Source organism: Macaca fascicularis, chromosome 3 (assembly GCF_037993035.2).
Source record: "Macaca fascicularis isolate 582-1 chromosome 3, T2T-MFA8v1.1".
NCBI classification, from domain to species: Eukaryota; Metazoa; Chordata; class Mammalia; order Primates; family Cercopithecidae; genus Macaca; species Macaca fascicularis.
Window position 1 is genome coordinate 189785152 of NC_088377.1, and position 24462 is coordinate 189809613.

At 42.9% G+C, this 24462-nt stretch overlaps 1 protein-coding gene across 1 annotated transcript in view; it reads left to right on the forward strand.

The window, feature by feature from the left end:
- Nucleotides 1-24462, forward strand: part of CNTNAP2 (contactin associated protein 2) — a 2262889-nt gene that overhangs the window by 1981019 nt on the left and 257408 nt on the right. The window contains exon 17 of the mRNA XM_015447321.4: nucleotides 4430-4648. Coding sequence (XP_015302807.3) covers nucleotides 4430-4648 — 219 coding nt within the window. The remainder of the gene's footprint in view (nucleotides 1-4429; nucleotides 4649-24462) is intronic.

Here is a 24462-nt window from a genome sequence, read left to right on the forward strand (position 1 = left end):
CCTTGTGTATTTCTCTTTTAGTATTTCTCTTTTCTCCCTGTAATGATTCAGTATCTAAAATTACGATTAAGACCAGCTGTATTTCATTTTGTTTCTCTTACAATCTCTTGAAAAATTATAGAATGTTGCAATTTGAAAGAATCTTAGAGGTTCTCCGTAGTTTCAGACACATTTTGGACACAGGAACTTTTGGGAAACTATGCATATAATCCTCCCTTTGGACCTCAAACCGAGGCCTGAAGAGTGAAAAGCGAAAAGACCAAACAGCTAAGGCTCTCTATCAGTTAAGATGCTTCCAGCTACAATAAAAATGCCTTGAGCAATAACCTAAGAGCATATCTCAAGTAAGAAATCCTAAGGTAGGTGGCTCGGGGATTAATTTAAAAGTTGAACAGACCAGGTGTGGTGGCTCATGCCTGTAATCCCAGCACATTGGGAGTCTGAGGTGGGCGGATAGCTTGAACCCACGATTTCGAGATGAGCCTGGGCAACATGGCAAAACCCCATCTCTACAAAACATACAAAAATTAGCTAGGCATGGTGGTGTGCACCTGTAGTCTCAGCTTCTTGGGAGGCTGAGGTGGGAGAATCATCTGAGCCCAGGAGGTCAAGGCTGCAGTCAGCTGTGATTACACTGCTGCACTTCAGCCTGGGTGATGGAGCAAGACCCTGTCTCAAAAAATAAAAATAAAAATAAAAAAATTTTAAAAGTTGAACAATGTCAGCCATGACCCAGGTTCATCCACTGTCCTCTCTGTCCTCTGTATCTCTGATATTTGTGAGACAGCTCCAGCAACATTAAGAACCACAGCTTCCCCCCCAATGTAAAGGGGCATAAAAGGGACTGTCTTTTCCTTATATCTCAGTGAAAGACTCCACCCATGTCTCATTGGCTAGAAGGGAATTATGTGTCTCATCTGAAGTAGGTAGCTGGTAAGGAGCCTGGAATTGCCATATTTGCCTCCGTTAACTCCAGATCCACCCTGTGGGCCTGGGGTAGGGCTGTCCTTATGCAAAGCACAAGACTCTGGAAACACAGAGATTCCAGGGCAAAATCAGGTTAGCTCACAAAGAAAAAAGGGAGAGTGACTAATTATTGGGAGAAAAATCTCCGTGGGTCTCTTCCAATTTTGCCTGCCTTCTGAGCAAGAAGCATTGACAACTTTGTTTGTTTATACCTTCTTTAAGGATGTGTGTATAGTAACAGCCTTGGAAGATACAGATAGTGCCTTCCTCTGGGACAGAGGGTAGGTTTATTTCACGGCCAGAGTAATAAATATAATGTCACTCTCCGGGACAGAAATCGAGCAAGTTTGCTAGTAGCTACTATAAAAGATTGGGGTGTCCTAAGTCCAGGGTCCCTCAACTGTGAAGCAAACTTATTGCATGTGCAGCATCCACCTGGGATGCCCTGCACTCCCCCTCAAGGGGAAGCAATGTGAACAGGAAGCTCAGGCTGCCTGCTGTGTTGTAAGTAAAGAAGTCCTTTGTCTCTGACCCAGGATTTTCATATCTTCTGCCAGCATCATCAAACTATGGCCATGTTAAACTATGGTTCTGCCAGCATCATCAAACCATGGCTAACTTGTTAGCCTGCAAGTGGGGTGAAGTCTCAGACCTTTCCCAGTTCTTGATACTCATGGCAAGGCAACCATTCATGTTCAGCACCATGTTCTTTCCAATGAGCCAGGCTATATGCATCCAATTCTCAAATACTTATTTCTGGAAATGAGAATTTGTTCAGTATATAAGAAATTCCTTTTCCACTGGCAGAAACAGGGCAACACTTCGGTCTCCAACTGGAGACACACATTAAGTGAGGACAGTGTCATTGGCTCAAGTGTCTTTTATCCTGTCTCCCTTTTATTTGCTCGCTGACTCTCTCTATAATTATCTCTTTTAAAATGTCAGTTGCTCTCACCCAGAAGACCAAGAGCAATCAGCCACAAACTGAACTCAGAAGCTTTTAAAACCCACTGGCCGTCTGACTGGGGGATGGGGTTTCTCAAAGGCTTCCCGCAGCAATGTCAGGGAAGCTGACGTTGAGTGACTGAGAAAACGGAGCCCTTTCCTTGGCTCTCACAGTGGGTCTTACAGACCCTTCCTGAAGAAGCAACAGAAGGGGTGTGGAATGTGCTGACTTCATACATATTTCTCCAGCAGAGCCTGAATGGAGGCTCTTTGGGAAGAAAGTTGCTCTTAGAGGCCTTTGGCCTTGAGTCCCTCTTACTGCATCCCGTTAGGGTGAGAGGCTCTGAGCTACATTGTCCTAGCAACTTTCTTCCCTTCTCCAGAATAAAGTATTGATGTTAAGATGACGGTGAAGAAATAGGGGATCTATTGGGACAAGCAAAAAGTATGGATATTTTCTAGCGACTTCTGGCACTCAGAGTTTCTCCAAATAGTGAGAGTTTGAAGACCTGGACACGAATTCATCATAGCAGTAGGAGAATAGCAGAGGAAATTAGAGCAGCATTTATCCCTACGAGTCAAACCTTAGGGTTAAACTCCATTTATCCCTAAATTCTATTTCCTTGATGGTAGCTGATGCCTTTAAAATGAAACAATCTTTCCTACTTAGCCCAGGAACCCTCGTTCTCTTGCTATTCTGACAACTTACATTTAAAAAATGCTCCTGCTAAAATACAGCGTTATGAGAACAGAACAGATTTAATCTGAAACCAAGGCAACTTTTTCCTCATCTGCTGTATCAGAACTACAGAGAAAGATCACGTAGCCTGTGGGTCACATTATTGTCTTCCTGCATTCTGATCCTACTTCCATGGAAACCTTGATGGAGGTCACTGGCCTGCAAGTTAAATCCAGTCCCAATGACCCCTGGAGGCAGGGGCTTCTAATTTAGATGAGACATTTTTCTGAACTGTGTGTCGAATCACCACAGGTGTTAAAATGAAAGTTCTCTCGCTAACGACATGAAGGTTCAAAATTCCTTGGTACAATTAGGTTGATTAAATTGAGCTCTGTGTCTAATATCCCTGTAGCTCAATAAAGTTAATGCAGCTTTCCATGGGGCCCAACACAGAGGCAAGGAACAGTCTAGGTCCTGAGAGAATCTGGCCCACTGTGGTTTTTAAATTAGAAGTTTGATTGCTTGTGACACCGTCTCAAAATGGTACCAGCCAAAAGAAGCTGAATTTTCCATTAGCCCAGGAGAAAAAAATGACAGATATTTAATTAAACTGCTTAGAGATTAGGTGGAAGGCTTATTGATGGATAGAGGGGCTGAATGTCTTTATAAGCAAAGTTAGGAAATTCACTGGTGTGCCACATCTTTAATGCTGAAAAGAATTCACCCAGCCTAAGGGAGCTGAAAACGTGTGTTCTGCTTCAGCCTGAAGCTGCGTCTCCTGTCAATCACAAGAAAAAATATACATTTTAAAAGCTTGTTTATAAAGCACTAGGTGGTCACTGAGGAACTTAACATAAAACATGAAATGTGAAATAAGAAAGCTACTTATAGCTAAAGTTAATAAAGCAACCACCCAATCCATTTGCCAGTTGTTGAGAGGTGACTTATTGCAGAGGAAGGTTGATTTGGAGGTGATCTCTTAAAAAAAGAATAATTTGTGGTCAGTGCTAGAGGGTAGGTTACGAGAAGGAGCCTACATCCCAGATGGGGAATAACCAAGGTTTGCAACAGATGATATATGACAGGGATTATTCTCCAGAAATATTGTGCTACCTTTTGGGTAGCCACAGGTGGTCGTAAAATGTAGGTCACCCTCATTACACCAATAATTCAAAGGTCCCCAACTTTCAATAGAGTATAAAGATCAATGAAATCAAGTTTCATAAATTCCCCCAAAGCATTAGCTCTCAACTCTAGCTAGGTGTTAACATTTCTTGGGGAGTTTTTTTAAAATACCAGTGCCAAGTCTGGACCAACTGAGTCAAAATCTCTGGACACAGGTGTTTCAAGAGATCTCCAGGTAACTATGAGTCACTTACCAAGGAGCTACTTACTGAAAAGATAAATCGTATGTGGAGTTAGAAGATACCAAGCTCTGAAATCTGACAAACCTTGGTTCAGTTCCTAATTCACCTTGGTTCAATTCCTGATTCCACTAACTTACTGAATCTAAGACACTCAACATGCGCTAACTTCTCCAGACTTCAGTATCCTTATCTGCAGAGGGTCAATGATGGTCACATCTTGGAAGGCTTCTGAGATTAAATGAGGAAATAAATGTATACCTGGCACATAGACCCCCAAAACACCCTCGGTTATTCGTGGTTAATGATTGACGTTTTATCCTTCTTCCATTGATTTTGCCATTGACCTTTGTAGGACGTGACAGGTTTAGATGATTTTTCCTCTCCCTGCTTTGTTTGTCGTCTAGAATTTACTGTTATTTGGTATCTGGGAGAAAAATACTCATGTCTTTCATGCTTTCTGCTCCTCCTCCAGCTGCCACAGAAGTGTCCTTTTCATTTGATGTGGGAAATGGGCCGGTAGAGATTATAGTGAGGTCACCAACCCCTCTCAACGATGACCAGTGGCACCGGGTCACTGCAGAGAGGAACGTCAAGCAGGCCAGCCTACAGGTGGACCGGCTGCCCCAGCAGATCCGCAAGGCCCCAACAGAAGGCCACACCCGCCTGGAACTCTACAGCCAGTTATTTGTTGGTAAGTAATGGAAAGGTAATCATGGCTTCCTTGTGTTGATTTTTAAGAGTCTACACAATGCAAAAAAAAAAAAAAAAAAATCAGCTTTTGCAAGGTTTGGTATAGAGATGCTTCCGAAAGTAAGTGTGCTGGCCTCTTGTAATCTGCTTCAAGACAGAATGGAATAAGGAAGAAGGTTCAGGAGACCTAGATCTTGTTCCACTTCCACTCTTGGGAGCTCACTGTCCTCAGCTATAAAATCAGAGTGCAGGCTGAGACATCTCTCAGGTCTCTCTAATATCTGCAATTTTAGGTTTATGGTTTTAGAAGTGTATAAAGTTATTTGATCATTTGGGGCACTTGTAACTGTGTGGAAGGAAGGAAGGAAGGAAGGAAGGAAGGAAGGAAGGAAGGAAGGAAGGAAGGAAGGAAGGAAGGAAGGGAGGGAGGGAGGGAGGGAGGGAGGGAGGGAGGGAATAGGCTCTCAAAGTTCAGATTTTTTTTGAAGTGATAAATATAAAGCCATTCCTTTCTCGCCTATTCTCAAGGTTCTAGGCAGAGAAAGATTTAGACTTTTCCTGACATAGGAAAAAAGAGCAGTACAAAGACGAAATTTAAACAGAGCAAAAAGTTGAACTACCTATGCAAGAAGTGGATCCAGCCACCCAGTCTAATCTTTTTCACCTGTCTTTTTGCTATTGACATTTCTCAGATGAACCTAAAATTCCTTCAAATTCATACCTGTTTCCTATAGCTAGTTGAATTTTAAATTTTGTTTTTGAGAATATTCATATGTTAGGAAATTAGCAACTTTTCCTCTGTTGAATGAAAAAAAGAAGTGAGTTTGAAGGACTTCGTGGATGCCTCATCTTAGACCCCTCTCTGGGTTTCTGGGAGCTAATTGATCAGTGCAGTCAACTGCAAAAGTCTCAGACAGAGCAAGACAAGAATGTGAGCTGGTTGCTGTTCATATTCATAACACCTGCCACTTCGGCTCCACCCTACAGTAGAGCCTCACTGAGAGCCAGTTAATTTTAACAAGGGGCAGAGTCCCCACAGTGTCTTTCATGACTGTGTTGGGATGTTTGAAGAGCGGTAGAATGTCATTAAAGGAAAGGTAAAATTAGATCTCCATTCATTTTGTATGATGTCGGGAAACTACAAAACAAAGGTGTGAGTCAATGAGCTTTGAAAGTGAGACTGACTTTTAACAACCACATCAGCTGGGGCTATGAAAGAGTCATAGATTTAGAAATAAAGTATTTCCTAATTACAACTGCAAACCAGCCCTTTCCAAATCCTTCCCTCAAGTTATAGATCACAAAATTACACATTATTTTTTAATTAGCTAAATATCAGGTCCATTGATCCCTGCTGAGCACAGTGAAGAAATTTCACTTCATCAACATGTGTTGCCCGGGTTACCTAGGACAAGTTTCTTCCTAAATACTGTTAATTCTGAACATACTGCATAGATTCTATGTGGTTTTAATCGTAAAAGGTGACCCTACTTGACTCAATTTCTCGTTTTTTTGACCCTGCCCCTGGATATAGAAGTCCAACTTTAGTTTTGTTCCTTTCTGTCGGCTAACTGTGGCTGTGTGGAAGAATTTTGAAGACCTAGTAAGGCTGTAAAATGAAGAGATGGAAGAGTATTTATTATGGTCTTGGAAGGAATGTCAATTCACTTAAAGGTGACCCAAGAGTAACTTAAGAAAAGAGCAAGGGCCTGAGGTCGGATCCCTACAGAACCATGAAATTTAAGGGAAAGACAGAAAAAGAGTATCTCAGGAAGAATGAAGAGGAATAGAAAGAATGAAGCAAGGAAAATTAGGAGAGGGTAATGTCACAGGAGGAGGAGAATTTTATTAAAAAGGTAATGACAAATAATATCAAGCACCATGAGTAAAATAAGGCTAGAAGCGTGTGTGTGTGTGTGTGTGTGTGTGTGTGTGTGTGTGTGTGTGTGTGTGTTGAGACACAGTCTCACCGTGTGGGCCAGGCTGGAGTGCAACGGCATGATCTCAACTCACGACTCACTGCAACCTCCGCCTTCCAGGTTCAGGTGATTCTCCTGCTTCAGCCTCCTGAGCAGCTGGGACTACAGGTGCCCAGCACTACGCCTAGCTAATTTTTGTGTTTTTAGTAGAGAAGGGGTTTCACCATGTTGGCCAGGCTGGTCTCAAACTCCTGGCCTCAGGTGATCCACCCACCTCAGCCTCCCAAAGTGCTGGGATTACAGGCTTGAACCATCACGCTCAGCCTGTGTTTTTTTAAATTTAGTAATCGTGAAACCACTGGTGACTGCAGAAACAGAAATTTCAGAATAGTGGGCTGATGTGATGAGTCAGCATTTCTTTTGACTAGAAAACAGTAAGTCTCCAGTCTCAGTTTCTAATTCCTGTCACCTTAAAGGAGGGCATAAGGCACATCTCTCAGATATGAGCTACGTGAGCCAATTTGTGAAATATTGTTCAGCAATAGAAGTCTACCCCAAGGGAAGTGAGAGGGGTTGTTACAAAAGCAAAAAAAAAAAAAGGATGACCACGTGGCTCACGCCTATAATCCCAGCACTTTGGGAGGCCGAGGTGGGCGGATCACGAGTTCAGGAGTTCGAGACCAGCCTGGCCAACGTGGTGATACCCCGTCTCTATTAAAAAACGCAAAAATTAGCTGGGCGTAGTCTTACATGCCTATAATCATAGCTACTCAGGAGGCTGAGGCAGGAGAATTGCTTGAACCCGGGAGGCGGAGCTTGCAGTGAGCCGAGATTGTGCCACTGCACTCCAGCCTGAACAGAGCAAGACTCCATCTCAGAAAAGAAAAAAAAAAAAATTTAGGCACTTGGGTGTTAGTCTCAGTTCACCTCTAATATAAAAGCATTTTCTTGACCAAGTATTACCATCTTCCCTCTTTGAGTATCTTCTACTTTTATGTTTGTTTGTTTGTTTGTTTTACATAGAGTCTTGTAGTGTTGCCCAGGCTAGAGTACAGTGGCATGATCGTGGCTTACTGCAGCCTCAACCTCCCAGGTTCAAGGGATCCTCCCACCTCAGTCCCCAAGTAGCTGGGACTATAGGCTCATGCCATCATCCCTGGCATGAGGTCTCCCTATGTTGCCCAGGCTGATCTCAAACTGCTAGGCTCAAGTGATCCCTCCACCTCAGCCTCCTAAAGGGCTGGGATTACAGGCATGAGCCACCATGCCTGGCCTCTTCTAATATTAGACATTTTTGATTATGTACTTGGTAATGATGGAACCATACCACGATTGCCAAGTGGTCAACCTTCCCACAATGGTGTATGGTTAACAATATGGTCTTTGACTACCACCTCTGCCTCTTGCCAACTGAGAAAACACTGACAAATTGCTTAATATTTTGGCATTAAATAGGAATACAGCTCCCACACCACAGTATTAAATGAGATATTCCATGCTAAGCACTCAGGAGAGTGCCTCACCTAGGGTCCATAATGATTGTCTTTATTATTAGTAATAGCAGTAGTATTAGTATTTGAGACAGGGTCTTGCTCTTTTGCCCAGGCTGGAATACAGTGGCGTGATCTCAGCTCACTGCAACCTCTGCCTCCCAGGTTCAAGTGATTCTCCTCTCTCAGCCTCCTGAGTAGCTGGGATTACAGGTGTGTGCCACCATGACTGGCTAATTTTGGTATTTTTAGTACAGAAAGGGTTTCACCATATTGGCCAGGCTGTTCTTGAAACCCTGACCTCAAGTGATCTGCCTGCCTCAGCCTCTCAAAGTGAGCCACCATGCCCAGCAGGTCCATACTCATTAAATGTGAGTTTTTTTCCTTTACTATCCTTTACCTTTTACTCCCTTTACTTTCTTCTTCCTCCATGTAATATTTACCCTTCTCTTAGAGAAGCCTCTTTCAATGGGCTCATTACTTCTTTCTTGAAATATTGACCTGAAATGTGATCACTTCCATTCACCAACACTACAGGAAAGCTCACATGCAGAGATGTCCCTCAATATTCAAAATTATTCCACTAGTCCTCTGCTTACCTGCAGAGGCCACAGGGCAGCAAACTAAGGCCCAGGGATTTTTTCACAGTCAGCCAAGGAAGCAAGAGTTCATCTGAAAACATCACACCGGCATCCCTGCAACAGCTGAGATGTGTGACGGAGTGACCCAAGAGCTTCATCTAGGTTCTAGAAGGAAGGGCTTTGATACAACTTAAAGCTGAAACAGACTGAAAATAGTTCTTGACTTTGCACACAGAGCTCTACAGAAGGCCACCTTCCACCCACTTACCTGTGTGAACGTAATCGCCCGAAGGGTTTTTCTTGCCCGCTGCATGGGTAAACCCAATTTACTGAGACAATGTTATTGCAGTAAATAAAGCGTTTAATTAACACAAGGCCAGCCAAGCAGAAGGACTGGAGTTATTACTCAACTCAGCCTCTCTGAGGACTCAGAGGCTAGGGGTTTTAAGGACAATTTGGTGCGCAGGGGTCTAGGGAATGGGTGTTGCTGATTGATTGGGGATGAAACCATAGGCGTGTGGAAAATTGTCCTCACATGCTACGCCTGCCTCTGGGTGACGGCCACAGAACTGGTTAAGTTCTGAATCCCAAGTCTGGATGGAGTCAGGTGGCTTCCAGAATGCAAAAATCTGAAAAAAAAAAAATCTCAAAAGACCAATCTTAAGTTCTACAATAGTGATGTTATCTATAAAAGCACCTGAGGAAGCCACACATCTTGTGACCTCTGGCCACTTGACTCCTGAGCATTAAGGGATTCTAGAAACTACACCTACATTTTAACAGTGTTCAGGCCTCTCCCATAATTCTAATCTCATGGTCTTTCTTTGGTTTTACAAAGTCTGTTTCAATCTTCCAGCCGGGAGGGAACCAGTTTTAGGGAGGGACAATTATCATCCTTGCTTTAAAGCTAAACTCTAAACCAAATACCTCCCATGGTTAGTTTAGCCTGACCTATGCCCAGGAAGGAGCACGGATAGCCAGGCTGTGAGGCTAGAAGCAGGATGGAGTCAGCCATGCTAGACTTTTCTTGCTGTGTGATCTTTGCAAAGGTGGTGTCATTAGCGAGGCCAGGCTCACATGTCCTTTTGCAAAGTAACTGAAAAAAAACACAGAGAAGACACAGTTCACCTCACTGTACATCTAAAATATAATTAGAGGCTGTCACCCCAAAAGGGTTAACACAGGTCTTTTGGAAGTTGTAAGAATCTAGAGATTATTCTGGTTTAATCAAAAAGTAACAAATACATTTAAAAACTAAGAGACACAAAAAGAAAAAAAGCACTTGCTGGTATTTGTATGAAAAGTGCAGGAAATTTTTCTCATTTTTTGATCCAAAATGAGTGACCAGCATATGATGAGCTCCCTGGATGGCCCAGCAGAAGCACTTAAGCCACATGGTGATCTGAAGCCTCAGCCAACCCAGGTGTTTGGACCTGAGCTGTCCATGGGCCAGATTTTTCTTAGGAGGTGGAGAAAGCAAACAAGCTCATGGTCATTGTCTAAGCATGAACAATGCCAGGCTGGATTGAGCAAAGCCCTCTTTGGCAGAGACATACAAGGAGTTTGGAGTCCTTTCAGCTGATAGCAGTGGCAGGACTGGGAGGAGGCAAGGTATCTGCTAGGCCCCCAGCCTGGGAGCCTGGCTGCCAGCCCAGGGCATGGCCAGGAGCTGGCAAGCAAACACCACTGCGGGGAGGCGAGCAGGCTGTTCAGGTCAGGGAGCTAGGATAGGGTTAGCATGCAGCAAGCTAGACACTAGCCAGAGCATGCAACTGCTCTTGGCAGTCATTAAGGGAGGAGATCAGAGTTAGAAGGTCTGGAGGCCACTCCAGACAGCTTCAGGAAGAAGTCAAGCTCCTAAGTGGCTCCCTGACAGAGGCTGGGTCGTCTTAACTCATGACAAATGTCCCTGCTCCATTTACTTGCCTCTGGCCTCTTCTGAAATCTCTCTAGAGGTTAAAGGGAACCATCTCTTTTGTGCCGTCCAAAAAGGAGTTGAAAAATCACCCTCAGTGCTTCAAGCTCTTTTGCACTGGGCAGAAAGCCTGACTGAGACTCAGTGGAAGGCATGCGGTCTTCAGGAGGTCTCAGAGACTACCTGAGAGCGGGGGAGCCCGCAGCCTCCTCTTCCTCTGACGGTTTGTCTATCGGGAGACTTTTTTCTCCTGGGTGGCAACCTGAGTTTATGGAAGAGTTGAGGTTTATTAAATGGATGTGTAAGCAACCACAGACTGAAATGTTATAACTATTCTCTGAGTCCAACCTCCCCAAACTCTAAAATATAGCATGTTTGGTCAGCTGCTCCTCATACGCTCTGTATATTCCAAAGTCACAAATGGATCATTCCAGTGCCATCTGAAATGCAATATCGTTGAGAGAGCAAAGAGAAAATCAGCATTTGTGTGTAAAAGAGAAAAATGGAATTCTAATAATGAAATGCACCCAAATCTATGTATGAATAAAATGGTTATTTCTCATGTCTAAAAATATTGGTAACAAACAATGTACAACTCAGGCTGGGCACGGTGGCTCACGCCTGTAATTTCAGCACTTTAGAATGCTAAGTCAGGCAGATCACCTGAGGTCAGGAGTTTGAGACCAGTCTGACCAACATGGTGAAACTCCTTCTTTACTAAAAATACAAAAATTACTCAGGTGTGCTGGTGGGCACCTGTAATCCCAGCTACTTGGGAAGCTAGGTGGGAGAATTGCTTGAACCCAGAAGGCGGAGGTCACAGTGAACCAAGATCACGCCACTGCACTCCAGCCTGGTTGACAGAGTGAGACCACATCTCAAAAAAAAAAAAAAAATGTACAACTCAAATTGCAGGAATTATAACCTAGAGAATGTATGCCTGCCCCTGTTTCCTGCAAACCTGCCTCAAGAGCAACCACGTGAATGCTGACTGGGACATCCCGGTGAACCCCAAGGCCAAGTGCTTCCCATGCTTCCCCTCAATGAATCCACACAAGTCTATAACGTAGATAACATTGCTAATTCTTGTTTTATTCTCACATTAAAGATTAGTTGACTCACCCAAGTTCATGCACTTAAGAAGAGACAGAGATGGGATTTGGTCCCAGACAGTCTGACTCCAGAGACTCAGCACTTTAATCATTCCTCTTGTCAAAGCAAAAATTGCACTGGACAAAGTTGAACAGGCAAGGAAGATCTTCATTCAGGGCTGTTGTGACAGGATAGAGAAGCCAGAATGCAGCTGAGCTCACCTCCACTTCAACTAAGGGCAGGAGAATTTTGTTTCTTTATTTTGATTTTTTTTTTTTTTAATTTCACTGAAATACAATGGGAACGTTTTTAAGAGCTGGGATGGGAGGGATCATAGGGCGTCTGTGTTTGCTAATTGGCTCTACCCAAAGGAAAAGTAAACTTGCTCAGATCTTCATGATGAGAGGTAATTTTACAGCTTGGAGCCAGGCATCCTGTGAAGTTAGGCTCCCACCCTTCCGTGGCTTCTGGGAGATGGAGTGCTATCTTCCAAGTTTTTGAAAAAGCCATTCCTGGTTGTAAAACTGGCTGACAGCTTTTTAAAAAATGTACATCTCAAAAGGCAGAGAAAGAATTAACAAAAGTAAGTAAGTACTCTTAAAATGCAATGTCAGGGGTCTGGTCCGGGTGGAATTAGATGGGTTGGTGGGTCCTATGTAAAGTTTAGTCAAGCTGAAGTCAAAATTCAGGCCCTCTTGGTCAGCCTATACCAGCGTCCCCTGGCTGAGATGATACTGTGGCCCAGGGGGCATGTAGAAAAGTTCCCACAACGTGCAGGAGAATCCATCCCAAGGAAGATTTGCACGGCCCACATGCAATACCGGCCCCTTGTGGAGCACTCTCCCACTTATGGAGTCTGTGGGAGAGACTACGGTTGACAGGCAGTGGTGAATCTGGGCATCAGGCAGCCCTGGCTGGTATTCTGCAGATTACAAAGTCACCATGGCAAAGATCTAGGCTGGCAGAGAGTCATTGTCAGATACAAAGGGTTTGACTTAATGAGAATTTTATGCCAAAGCACTCTTCTCAGGGAATGAGACTTCTTCCTTGAGAGTCTCTATGACATGGAAATAATCTTCTTCTTCTTCTTCTTCTTCTTCTTCTTCTTCTTCTTCTTCTTCTTCTTCTTCTTCTTCTTCTTCTTCTTCTTCCTCTTCCTCTTCCTCTTCCTCTTCCTCTTCTCCTTCTCCTTCTTCATTCTTTTGATAAAACTTTTACAAAGTCATCAAAGTCAGCATGGATCTCTAAGTCTCGGACACATTCTTCTGGACTTTCCAGGCTCTCTCAGCAGCATCTCTCCTGCTCTCCTTCTTGAAATACTTTGTTCCCAGGGATTCCACAGTCGTGTGCTGTCCTGCTTATTTTTCCTAACACACTGGCCATCACTTAGTCTCTCCTGCATTCTCTTCTTCCTCCACTTGACCACTAAGCGTTGCAGTGTCACAGAGCCTTCCTGTCTTCTCATCCGAATATTGTCCTGGATGATCTCATTCAGCCCACCATCCAATGGCTTCTGATACTAATTTGTGCCAATGTCTCTCAAATTTAAATCTCCAGGCCTCACTTCTCTCAGGAACTCCAGATCCACTTATCCCACTTTCTACTTTGTGTTTCAACTTGGATATTAAATGAGCGTCTTAGAATAAACATGATGGGAGAGAACTCTTGATGCCTCCTGGAAATGTGTTCCTCCAACTGCCCTCCCCATCTCAGTAGATGGCATCACCATCCAATCCACCCATCCACCCCAAATTTGGAGTTACCCCTGATTTCCTTCGTCCCCTTCTTTCGTCTCTTTCCCTCATCGCTTCCTATCCAATAGTAAGCCATGTGACTCTACCTCCAGACTGTCCCTCAGATGCATCTGAGGCAGGAGAATAGGGTCTGGAGGCAGAGAACATAGGCCGATTCATGCTGACTTCCTGGAACTAAGTCAAATGGAAACTCTTCAGCAATGACAGGAAGGTGAATGGCTGTGTAGCTTCACTTCATCCTCTCCATTTACCTACACCACACACCCAGTAATGTCCTCCCCATTTACATAGGGTGCATACTGAGTAAATGACTTTGTCACTTGACTTCATCTTCTTCATTTACATAGGGTATATACCAAGTAATCAATGGGAAACTTCTAGAGGGTGTTGAACCCCCAGAAAATTATTATTCATAAATAAATGAAAACATTTACTTATGTGTCCTCACCCTAGAAGGTAAACTACATACAGCATAGACCAAGGATAGGGTCCAATAACCACTGGGCAATGGTTACCCAATAAATATTTGCTGAGCGAACATTTGGATGAATAAATAAGTGATTGTTATTTTTCTGGGTTAATATCCATATTCAAAATTAGATCATCTCCTTTCCAAAGCAAGAAAGTATTTTTCCTTATAAACCTTCTCCAGAATTCTTTTCTCAAAATTTGATGATATTTGCCATCTTGTGAAATATCTTTTTACTAGGAACCACAGACCGAAATCAAGCATGACAGAAGCAACAGCAGCAAAAGAAAAAAGAAAAAGAAAAAGTCATAGAGAAAGTCAGCATATTATGAAAGACAGCATTGCAGATCAGTTTAGAGCCTGAGCATAGTTTTCAGTCTTCCTGATATCAAATTGAGGTCTTGCCTGTTTGGCAGTAGCTGTGATGCTGGCTGGAATCCTAATGCAGAGTTTCTGCCTCAACCCTTGTAACTAGTTCTTGGTTCTCTCTGGGATAGAAATAGGCAGTGAAGTCATAATTAGAAACCATTGTCATATGTTAAAGAGTAAATTAATTTGCTGGGCAAAATCTAGTAAAAAAAAATTACTAAGTAGAAATCAATCAACTATATGCAAAGCAAAAAGTACAAATAAAATATAGAGGCTCCTCCAAGAAATGCCTTCTCCTTCACAGCTGTTCACTGCAAGGGTTACCAGCCCTGTATTCTTTTCTGAACCTGCCGGGCCACCACACTCGAGTCAGCTGCTATCCTCTCAATAGAACCATCTCCACCTACTACCCCCACTAAGGGCAAAGGATGGCCCCTTCCCACTTATAGTTGCCATGGACATTTTCTGCCCTTTGCCCTTTAGGGATCAAAACTAACTGACTTTTGCAATTCCAGCTCCCCTTTAGTCAGAGCGTTACCATAGGAAGTGAGTGATGATAGGTAACATGTTTGCGCCTTTTTTTTTTTTTTTTTTTTTTTTTGAGACGGAGTCTTGCTCTGTTGCCAGGCTGAAGTGCAGTGGTGCAATCTCAGCTCACTGCAGTCTCCGCCTCCCGGGTTCAAGCAATTCTCCTGCCTCAGCCTCCCAAGTAGCTGGGACTACAGGCACACGCCACCACACCCAGCTAATTTTTGTATTTTTAGTAGAGACAGGGTTGTACCATGTTGGCCAGGATGGTCTTGATCTCTCTATCTCGTGATCCACTGGCCTCAGCTTCCCAAAGTGCTAGGATTACAGGCATGAGCCACAGCGCCTGGACAATTTTTGCTTTTTTTAAAATGTGCTCCCAAATAATCAAATCAACAGCGTACTTTTAATGTCTTTTGAGCTCCCAACTAACTAAAAGATAATCTATTAACTATATTATATGGGTAGAAACTTTATGATGCACATTCTGAACCTGAGAAAGTAAAGGTTGATCTTCTCATGTGTCACAAGACCAAATGCTTCAGGGACTCCGGTCTTTCTTCCAACATTCTCATGGCAATTGGAATGGTCTGATGCAGAGAAGACATTTTAATGTAAAGGTACCACTTTTGCAATCAATATGGAAAATTATTTTTCAACAAATATATCAAATAATTTCTCATATAGATTTTTTATCTTTCCAATAAGGACTGAACTAAACTTCATGATAATAAATGGCCACTGTCCCACAGAAAAAGACTGTAATAAAAAAATTAGCAGCTGGCCGGGCGCGGTGGCTCAAGCCTGTAATCCCAGCACTTTGGGAGGCCGAGACGGGCGGATCACAAGGTCAGGAGATCGAGACCATCCTGGCTAACACGGCGAAACCCCGTCTCTACTAAAAACACAAAAAATTAGCCGGGCGAGGTGGCGGCGCCTGTGGTCCCAGCTACTCGGGAGGCTGAGGCAGGAGAATGGCGGGAACCCGGGAGGCGGAGCTTGCAGTGAGCTGAGATCTGGCCACTGCACTCCAGCCTGGGCGACAGAGCGAGACTCCGTCTCAAAAAAAAAAAAAAAAAAAAAAAATTAGCAGCAATGACACAAATATTGAAGAAAGGATAGGTCCTCGCAGCCCCATAGTTCCTCCCACAGTACACTAAGAATGTGAGAAAAAGAGGCCCACTTTTAGTATCCTGCCTTCAGATAAACAGGGTTGTTTCCCGTTAGATGCTTGCCTTTCATGTTTTCATCTCACAGTTTTGTTTCTGCTCCTCCTTCGTGTTTTCGAGGCCCCCTGATGTGCAGGATATGGCGTGGGTCTCTCTTCCTTTCACGGTCCCATTGTCACATCCTGACAATGTTCCTCTTTCATTTTAATTTCACTTTATTATGTTTTTGCTTCACCATTGCCAGCTTTGCCCTCTCGCCATCGCCTGCACCCCTGAGATGTATTTTATGGATGGCCTTCTAGTCCCACTCTCTATATATCCGTTCAAAGCTTACATATCGTTGTGGAAATTCAGTGTTGCCTCTTGTGTGCCATGCTTTATATAGATGGCATTGTACTACAGATCTCATTCTGTTTCTTACTGTCTTCCCTCTGCCTTACATTGTTAAGATCTATTTGTGTCGTTCTCTGAATACTATGTGCATAGCGCTTCATTATGTGTATTTACCACGCATCATTTATTCTATCCCCTAATGATGAATACCTAGGTTTCCTGCAACTCTGCCACCACAAATAACCCTCCAGGGAATATATTTATGTACATTGTCTGCCACCTGTGTGAGGATGTCTTGTGTGTGTGTGTGTGCGTGCATGCCTGTGTGGGTCCCCAGAACTACTGAGTCATAGAGTATGTGTGTACCTAATTTCCCTAAGCACTGCTTGACCTGTCAGTTTCTGAGTATGTACTTATGCATAGCCTACTGCATACGTAGACTCTGTGTGTGGTATATAGCCTATTGCTGTTAGGCTACAAACCTGTACAGCATGTTAGTGTGCTGAATATTACAGGCAGTTGTAAAACAATGGTAAGTATTTGTGTATCTAAACACAGAAAAAATATGGTGTAAAATGAAAAATGGTACACCTGTATAGGGCACTTACCATGAATGGAGCTTGCAGGACTGGAAATTGCTCTGGATGAGTGAGTGAGTGAATAGTAAGTAAATGTGAAGGCCTAGGACATTACTGTACACTATTGCATACTTTCTAAATACTGTATACTTAGGCTACACTAAAATTATTTTTAAAAGTTAATAATAAATTTACTTTAGCTTACTGTAAAAAAATTTTAAACTTTATTTACTGAATTTCTATCAATAGTTCTCAGTGATAGCTTCAGATAATTGAAGTCTATTTTGCTAGTTATATGTGTTCGTGATCTTCTTGATTTATTGTTCCTTGTACCAGTATATAATTTCCATCTCCCCAACCCACAAAAATGCTCATCAGCTCTGTCCGTTCTGCCATTCAGCCCCTCCGAGGATATCTTTATTTTGACAATTGTAGATTTTTCACTTCAATATCTCCAACTAATTCTTATTTATATAGTTTGTCATTGTCCCATGTCTCCAATATCAGGAAGGTATGATTCTGCTAATTTTGCTGCCGCTTCATGTCGGCACCACAATGAAGGTGTCTGTTATGCAAACTCTACGGTTTTCTGCTCTCATTGGCTCTGTGTCTTCAGCCCTGCTTCTTGTCCTGATTTCATAGTGTTTGCTGTCCTCCAAGGTCCTGTCATTTTGCCTTCTGAGTTCAAGTGTATTCCCTTGAGATTTCCAAATGCCTTCTTTATTATTGTCTTCCTACAAGGAAAAGCAAAAGTTCAGGGCCTGCACTGAACTCCTCCTGGAAAGTTGAGGGGGCAAAGAAAAACTCCTGCCTCAGGACAAACCTCTGGCATTTTCATCCCTCTCAACCCTTTCTTGTTTCCACCCCATGTCCCTCACCCACCTCCCCATATACATGCACAACTTCAAAGTACCTCACTCCCACCTAGACAGGGGACAGCCATCTTCCCCTGTCATTGATTCTTAAACCAGTGGTGTATCTACACCAACTAAATCTAGCCTCTCACTACCCATTCCTCTACTAATAAGCATCTTATTACTATATTGAAGTGTCTGTCTCAAAAATAACCAAATCCAATAGCCTCTTACTGTTGTCTGATTTTCCTTGACCTCTCACTCTTATTTAACGGTTGTCACTGATTTGTCACTGATTGTCATTCTTATTTAACGATTGTCACCTCCTTGAAATCTTGACGTCAAGACACTCCATTCTTCTGTTTTCTCAGCCTCTCTGCCAACTCCCCTCTCTTTTCCCTTTTCCTCAATCCCCAAACTTCTCTTCTTTTTCCTCCACGCCTTTGCATTGGAGGGCTCATACATCCATGAGGTTTGGTCATCAGAGCTATACTAATCCCTCCCGGATCCGTCCCAGACTTGACCTGGGACTAGCACCTGTAAAGTCTTGTGTGTGAAGTCTGAGAGTGAAGAGAACAAGGTGCCAGCTTGGATAATAACACCAGGGATTCTTGACTCTGGATAAAAAAAAAAGAGACTAGATACGAATGTTTTAAATAAGGACTTTAAGAGACAGATGGAAACAGGAGTGGGGGAGGGAGAGATACGTTAAGATCAGCAGAAAGAGGATGCTTATTTTGCTTCAAAGTTGACAAAACTCACCAGCAGGACACATAATATGAATAATAACCTAAAGATATTTGCAAAAATGTATTTAGACAAGAGTTCTAGGCTGATGTATTTGACATCTGGATTTATCAAAGTTTACTAAAATAGCTATTAATAATTTGAAGTTTGGATCAAACTAGAAAGTAGTGGTTTAGCACTCTATTCTCTCATATCCTCACTTTCAGATGCAACTTGGAACTGTAGGTCCCATTGTAAAGCAATGGCTTCTGAAATCAGTGCTGTCAGACTGAGCTTAGAGAAAGGATCCATCATCCACCATTTTAGCAGTGGCCAAAGCCTATAACTGCCTTGGTTTCAAAACTGTAGTATTGAGCTTTTGCACTAAGAAATAAATATGATCTCAATGACAGCATCAAAAAAGTGTCTTCTCTTTGTTGGCTTAGAGATGAATTTGGCATTGACATTCCTGGCTCTGTGAGTTTTGCATTTCCCCTTTCAGCTTCAGCCATCCTTATAGCTTTAGAGACAATGGTCTGCCCAGGTGCAGTGGCTCAGCCTGTGATCCTAACACTTATGGAGGCCGAGGCAGGAGGCACCCTTCCATCCAGTAGTTCAAGATCAGCCTGAGCAACATAGCAAGACCTTGTCTCTAAAAGAAAAATTTTTTGATTAACCAGGCATGGTGACATGTGCCTGTAATCCCAGCTACTCAGGAGGCTGAGATAGGAGGATTGCTTGAGCTCAGGAGGTCAAGACTGTAGTGAACAGTGATTGCGCCACTGCACTCAGCCTGGGCCAAAGAGCAAGACCGTGTCTCAAAAAAAAAAAAAAAAAAAAAAGGACAGTGTTCTGGCAGGTAGTGAATGTCTTGCCTCAGGTATCAATCACTCTATCAGCATTTTTTATACCTAAGCACAGCAATGTCTAGAAGCATATCAGAGGTAGGAGAAGAAAGTGCCTCATATGATGTAAGCCCAAAACTCAAACGGCAGCCAGAGCATAGTAAGAGTGCAGGCTTAAAAGCTAGCCAGCCTGGGTGTGAGCTCTGGCTACTTACTGGCTATATGACCTCAAATAAATTAACTCTTATTCTCAGCTCACTCGTCTGTAAAATGGAGATAATAATAGTATCTAGCTCTGAGAGTAAACACATGCAAAGTTCTGGAATAGTGTCTGATACATCTAGTATTTAATTAATATTAGCTTTTGAAATAGTCAATATTTCATCATGCTCATCCTGCCACCATAGCCTCTACAATGAATCAGACCACTTAGCTCCACCCCCACTGCCTAACATTTTGCATTTAGACACACAGGAGTGCTTTATACTAAACCCAGTGTCCCTTCGGTCTCTATTTTGAAGCTTTCATCTAGTTTAATAGTCTGGATTCACATGTTCTGCATGTCCTTTACTCTGAGGACACAAGAAAATCCATGCAATAATAATGAACTGAAAAAAAATCCATCCTATTGATGGAGTTATGAATGAGCACTCATGAGCGTCAGCTGAAAAAGCAATTTTCCAAACCCCAGTTCTCTCAGTATGTGAAAGCTTTTTTCATACTTGCCCTCCAATATCTAGCTGACAGAGAAACCACTGATCAATACTTGTCAATCATGCAGCTCTGCACTAAAGAATGTGGAGCAATTTCCTTTTAACTCTCTCCACCACTGAAGACTCTTGGTCATTCTGCTGTTCTCAGTTCAACCAGATAACTGGGTTTATATTTTACACACCTGCACTGACACCACAGGTATTTTTGTTTTGTTTTGTTTTGTTTTGTTTTGTTTTGTTTTTGAGACACAGTCTTGTTCTGTTGCCCAGGCTGGAGTGCAGTGGCGTGATCTCAGCTCACTGCAGCCTCTGCCTCCCAGGTTCAAGCGATTCTGCTGCCTCAGCCTCCCAAGAAGCTGGGATTACCGGTGTGCGCACCACGCCTGGCTAATTTTTGTATTTTTAATAGAGACAGGTTTCACCACGTTGGCCAGGCTGGTCTCAAACTCCTGACCTCAGTGATCTGCCTGCCTCGGCCTCCCAAAGTGCTGGGATTATAGGCATGAGCCACCACACCCAGCCCACCCTAGGTTTTGTTTTGTTTTGTTTTGTTTTTTTAATGAGTTCATGTTGTTGATTCAGACCTAAGAAACAATGGTAGCATATAGGACAGGAGAAACAGCAGGTACAGAACTGCAACTTGGGAAGGCCCAGCCTGCCTAAACACATAGCTGCTTTTGCCCCCTGACCTAGCCAGGGAAGCCTGGCTGCCACGCCAGAGAGCCAAGGTCAGGGTCAGTCACTAGACAAGGAGGAGCCCTAGCTCTTTCTCCCACCTGTCACTCATACCGTTCCAGTGGCAGGCTCAAGACCTCTATGCTAATTCACAGCACTCCAGTCCAGACACAGTGCTCCACCGCTGATAAGATAGCAACAACACCCATCCTAACTCCATACTTGCTTGTTTTTTTTTGTTTTTTTTTTTGTTTGTTTTGTTTTTTGTTTTTTTTTTGAGATGGGGTTTCACTCTATCACCCAGGCTGGAGTGCATGGGTGCAATCTTTTTTCATTGCAAGCTCCACCTCCTGGGTTCAAGCCATTCTGCCTCAGCCTCCCAAGTAGCTGGAACTACAGGCATGTGCCACCATGTCTGGCTAATTTTTGTGTCTTCTTTTTAGTAGAGATGGAATTTCATCATGTTGACCAGGCTGGTCTCAAACTCCTGACCTCAGGTGATCCACCTGCCTTGGTCTCCCGAACTGGTGGGATTACAGGTGTGAGCCACCATGCCTGGCTCTAACTCTGTACTTTCCACAGAAACAGTGCAGTGAGAAGAGGGACCCCAAGGTCACTTTTTCAGGGAGGTATAGATCAGCCCAAGCTTGGTAACACTTCCTCATTGTCTTAGTCTGTTTGGGCTACCCTAACAAAACACCACAGCATGGTGGCTTAAACAATAAACATTCTCACAGTTCTAAAAGCTGGAAGTCCAAGATCAATGTGTCGGTAGGGTTGCTTTCTTCTGAGGCTTCTCTTCTTGGTTTTCAGACTGCTGTCTTCTTGCCGTGTCTTCACTTGATCTTTTCTCCATGCAGCATCCCCAGTGTCTGTTCCTCCTCTTAGAAGAACACCAATTCTGTTGGATTAGATCTCACCTTTATGGCCTCATTTAATGTTAATTACTTCTTTAAAGGCCCCATATTCAAACACAATCACATTGGAGGTTAGGGATTCAACAGATGAATTTAGAGGGAACACAGTTCACTCCATTGCACTCCTGATACCTCTGGTATCAGATTTATATACATAGCATCTCAGGCATATTTAATTTATTCCAACTCTGTGCTTCTATAGAATGTACCTGTACTCAATAATAGCAATAATCATAACAGCTACCAGTAACTAGAACTAGTGCAAAGAGGTGCATTATCTGTTATTAACACACTCCTACGAGGTGCATCTTGTTATGCCAGTGCCACACGTAAGGAGACTGAGCCCCAGACGGGACCTGGGAAGCTCACACACCATGAGCAGCAAAGCCAGCACACAGAAGTAGATCTTTGTGACCACAATTCATGCTTTCCTCATCCCTGCTTGCTGCGTCCCATACATCAAATTGTGCCTGGCATCATCGTGCGGCTCTTTGTGATCACATTGGGATTAACCTGCAGGCAAGAAGCACGTCCTCATCATCATTTTAGAAATGGCTTTCCTGGCGCCTTTCACTCATGGACTGATCATGCAACGGCTTTGCTCTTCTGAGCATCCTGCAGCCACTCTCGTTCACCCCTCCTTCCCTTCCAACGGGCCTCCCCTACTTGCAGGATGGCACCCCCTTCCCTCTTTTCCTGGAGCTCTCTCTCCATGGACAAGCTCATGATCCCCTTTCTGTCACTTCCTCAGTGGGGCCTATCCTAACCACCCTACTTAAAATTGCAGCCTCCCCCACCCCACTCCAAGTCTGGATCCCACCTAACCTTGCTTGACTTTTTTCTCCATAGTGGTCACCACCTTCTAACACACAGTATATTTGATTTTCTTATTGAGTTTGTTGTTAAATTTCTTTTTCCCCTTCCAAGAATATAAGCTGTGCAAGGGCAGAGACTTTTCTGTGTTTTTCATTCCTGTGAAGCAGACAAACAAAACATCTAAAACAGGGCCTGGCTCATAGTAGGCACGAAATAAATATTTTTTGAATGAATAAATTAGACTTGATGTGTGTGGGCTTTAGTGTGATTCCTTTCTATGGTGAATTAGTGGCCAGTCTCTTTGGGCAAAAGTACTCAGGGACCCAACTTAGCTCCTTAGAAAACTATTAAGTTCAGAGTTTGAGGACAGTGTATTTTTTATAATTCCTCTTGATCATTATTTTTGCCCTTTTTTGTATAATTTAATAGCTGATTATTTTGCCCCAATCTTCTGTGCATTTTATGGTTGTATTATTCATTATGGGTAGTTACAGCATTTTCATAATTAATCTTTAATTGCAATACTTGCAAAGCATTTCACATGAAAAAATGATTTACAAATTGAACCCACCTCTCCCCTTGGATAATTATCACAGGTCCGACTAATGTGTGTGAAGCCCTTGCATGGCAGGGGGCTCTCTCCAATGACAATGTGTTGATTTTCTAATTAGCAAAGGTTAAGTAGCGTTTTTCCTTGAAGACCTATAATTTAACATTATGACATTTGTCACCAAGAACTATTTCTACAGAGCACATAAGTGGAACTCAAATAATTTTCACTGGTTCTAGTGCATTAATGTCTTTTACATTATATATAATGCCCATTTTCAGGACAGAAGATTTTTCTTCATATCGACTAGATCAGGAATAGTACTTTCTGGTTCACTGTCCCATTTAAATAAATCAGGGACTACCTAAGCAAGAAAATACCTTAATTTATTTAGTTTTCCTTTATAGAGAGAGAAATGGCACTTCACTCACCCGCTTTATAAATTATGAAGAGGGAGTACAAAACTTTATTTATTTATTTATTTATTTATTTATTTTGAGAAAGAGTTTCTCTCTTTTTTGTCCAGGCTGGAGTGCAATGGCAAGATCTCAGCTCACTGCAACCTCCGCCTCCTGGGTTCATGCAATTCTCCTGCCTCAGCCTCCCAAGTAGCTGGGATTACAGGCGTGTGCCACCACCCCCGGCTAATTTTGTATTTTCAGTAGAGACAGGGTTTCACCGTGTTGGCTAGGCTGGTCTCAAACTCCTGACCTCAGGTGATCCGCCCGCCTCGGCCTCCCAAAGTGCTGGGATTACAGGCATGAGCAAAGCTTTATTTAACGAACACAACAAATACAGATTAGACTACAGTCATATGTTACACCCAGTTAAAAGAGGGAGAAATAAAAAAAGTCAGACATTGGTACAAAGAAAGAAAAAGCAAGCAAGGAAGAGATTTAAGAGCACTTGAGAGGATTTACTGAAATTCAGAAAAAAAGACACAGGCCCAGAGAGAGAGCTTGTAAACTGTGAGCCAGAGCAATTCAGAGCTGGAAGGAGTCAGAGACACCATCTAGTTGAGCCTCCTTTTTTGTGGACGGGGAAACTGGTACTGAGAGAGATTATGTAATTTGATGAAAGCCACACAACTGAGTAGAAACAGTTGATGAACCTGAGAAGGAAAGATGCACAAACACAAGAACAGGAAGAGAGATGGATCCACGTAGAACCCAAGACGACCAAAGACCCAAGAATCAAGACAGAAGCAGAATGAGAAAACTCTGCCCCGCTAAATCCTTTCTGAAATGAACTTCATATACATAAATAATTAAGTATCCCTGAATAGATCTAAATATCTGCCTTAATGATATAATAAAAATATGATATACTCTAGATTTATTTGCTCTGCCAATTGACCCTTTGAAAAATATCTCCGTTCTTCATCGTGTTAACATTCATTTAGAGCCTTTTCAAACTTTCAGTCATTGCTGAAGATCCATGAAATACCAATTGTTTCCAAATTAAAATACATCCCAGAGAGGCAAAAGGTTAACATGTGGAGAGAAGCAAAATCACAAAAATG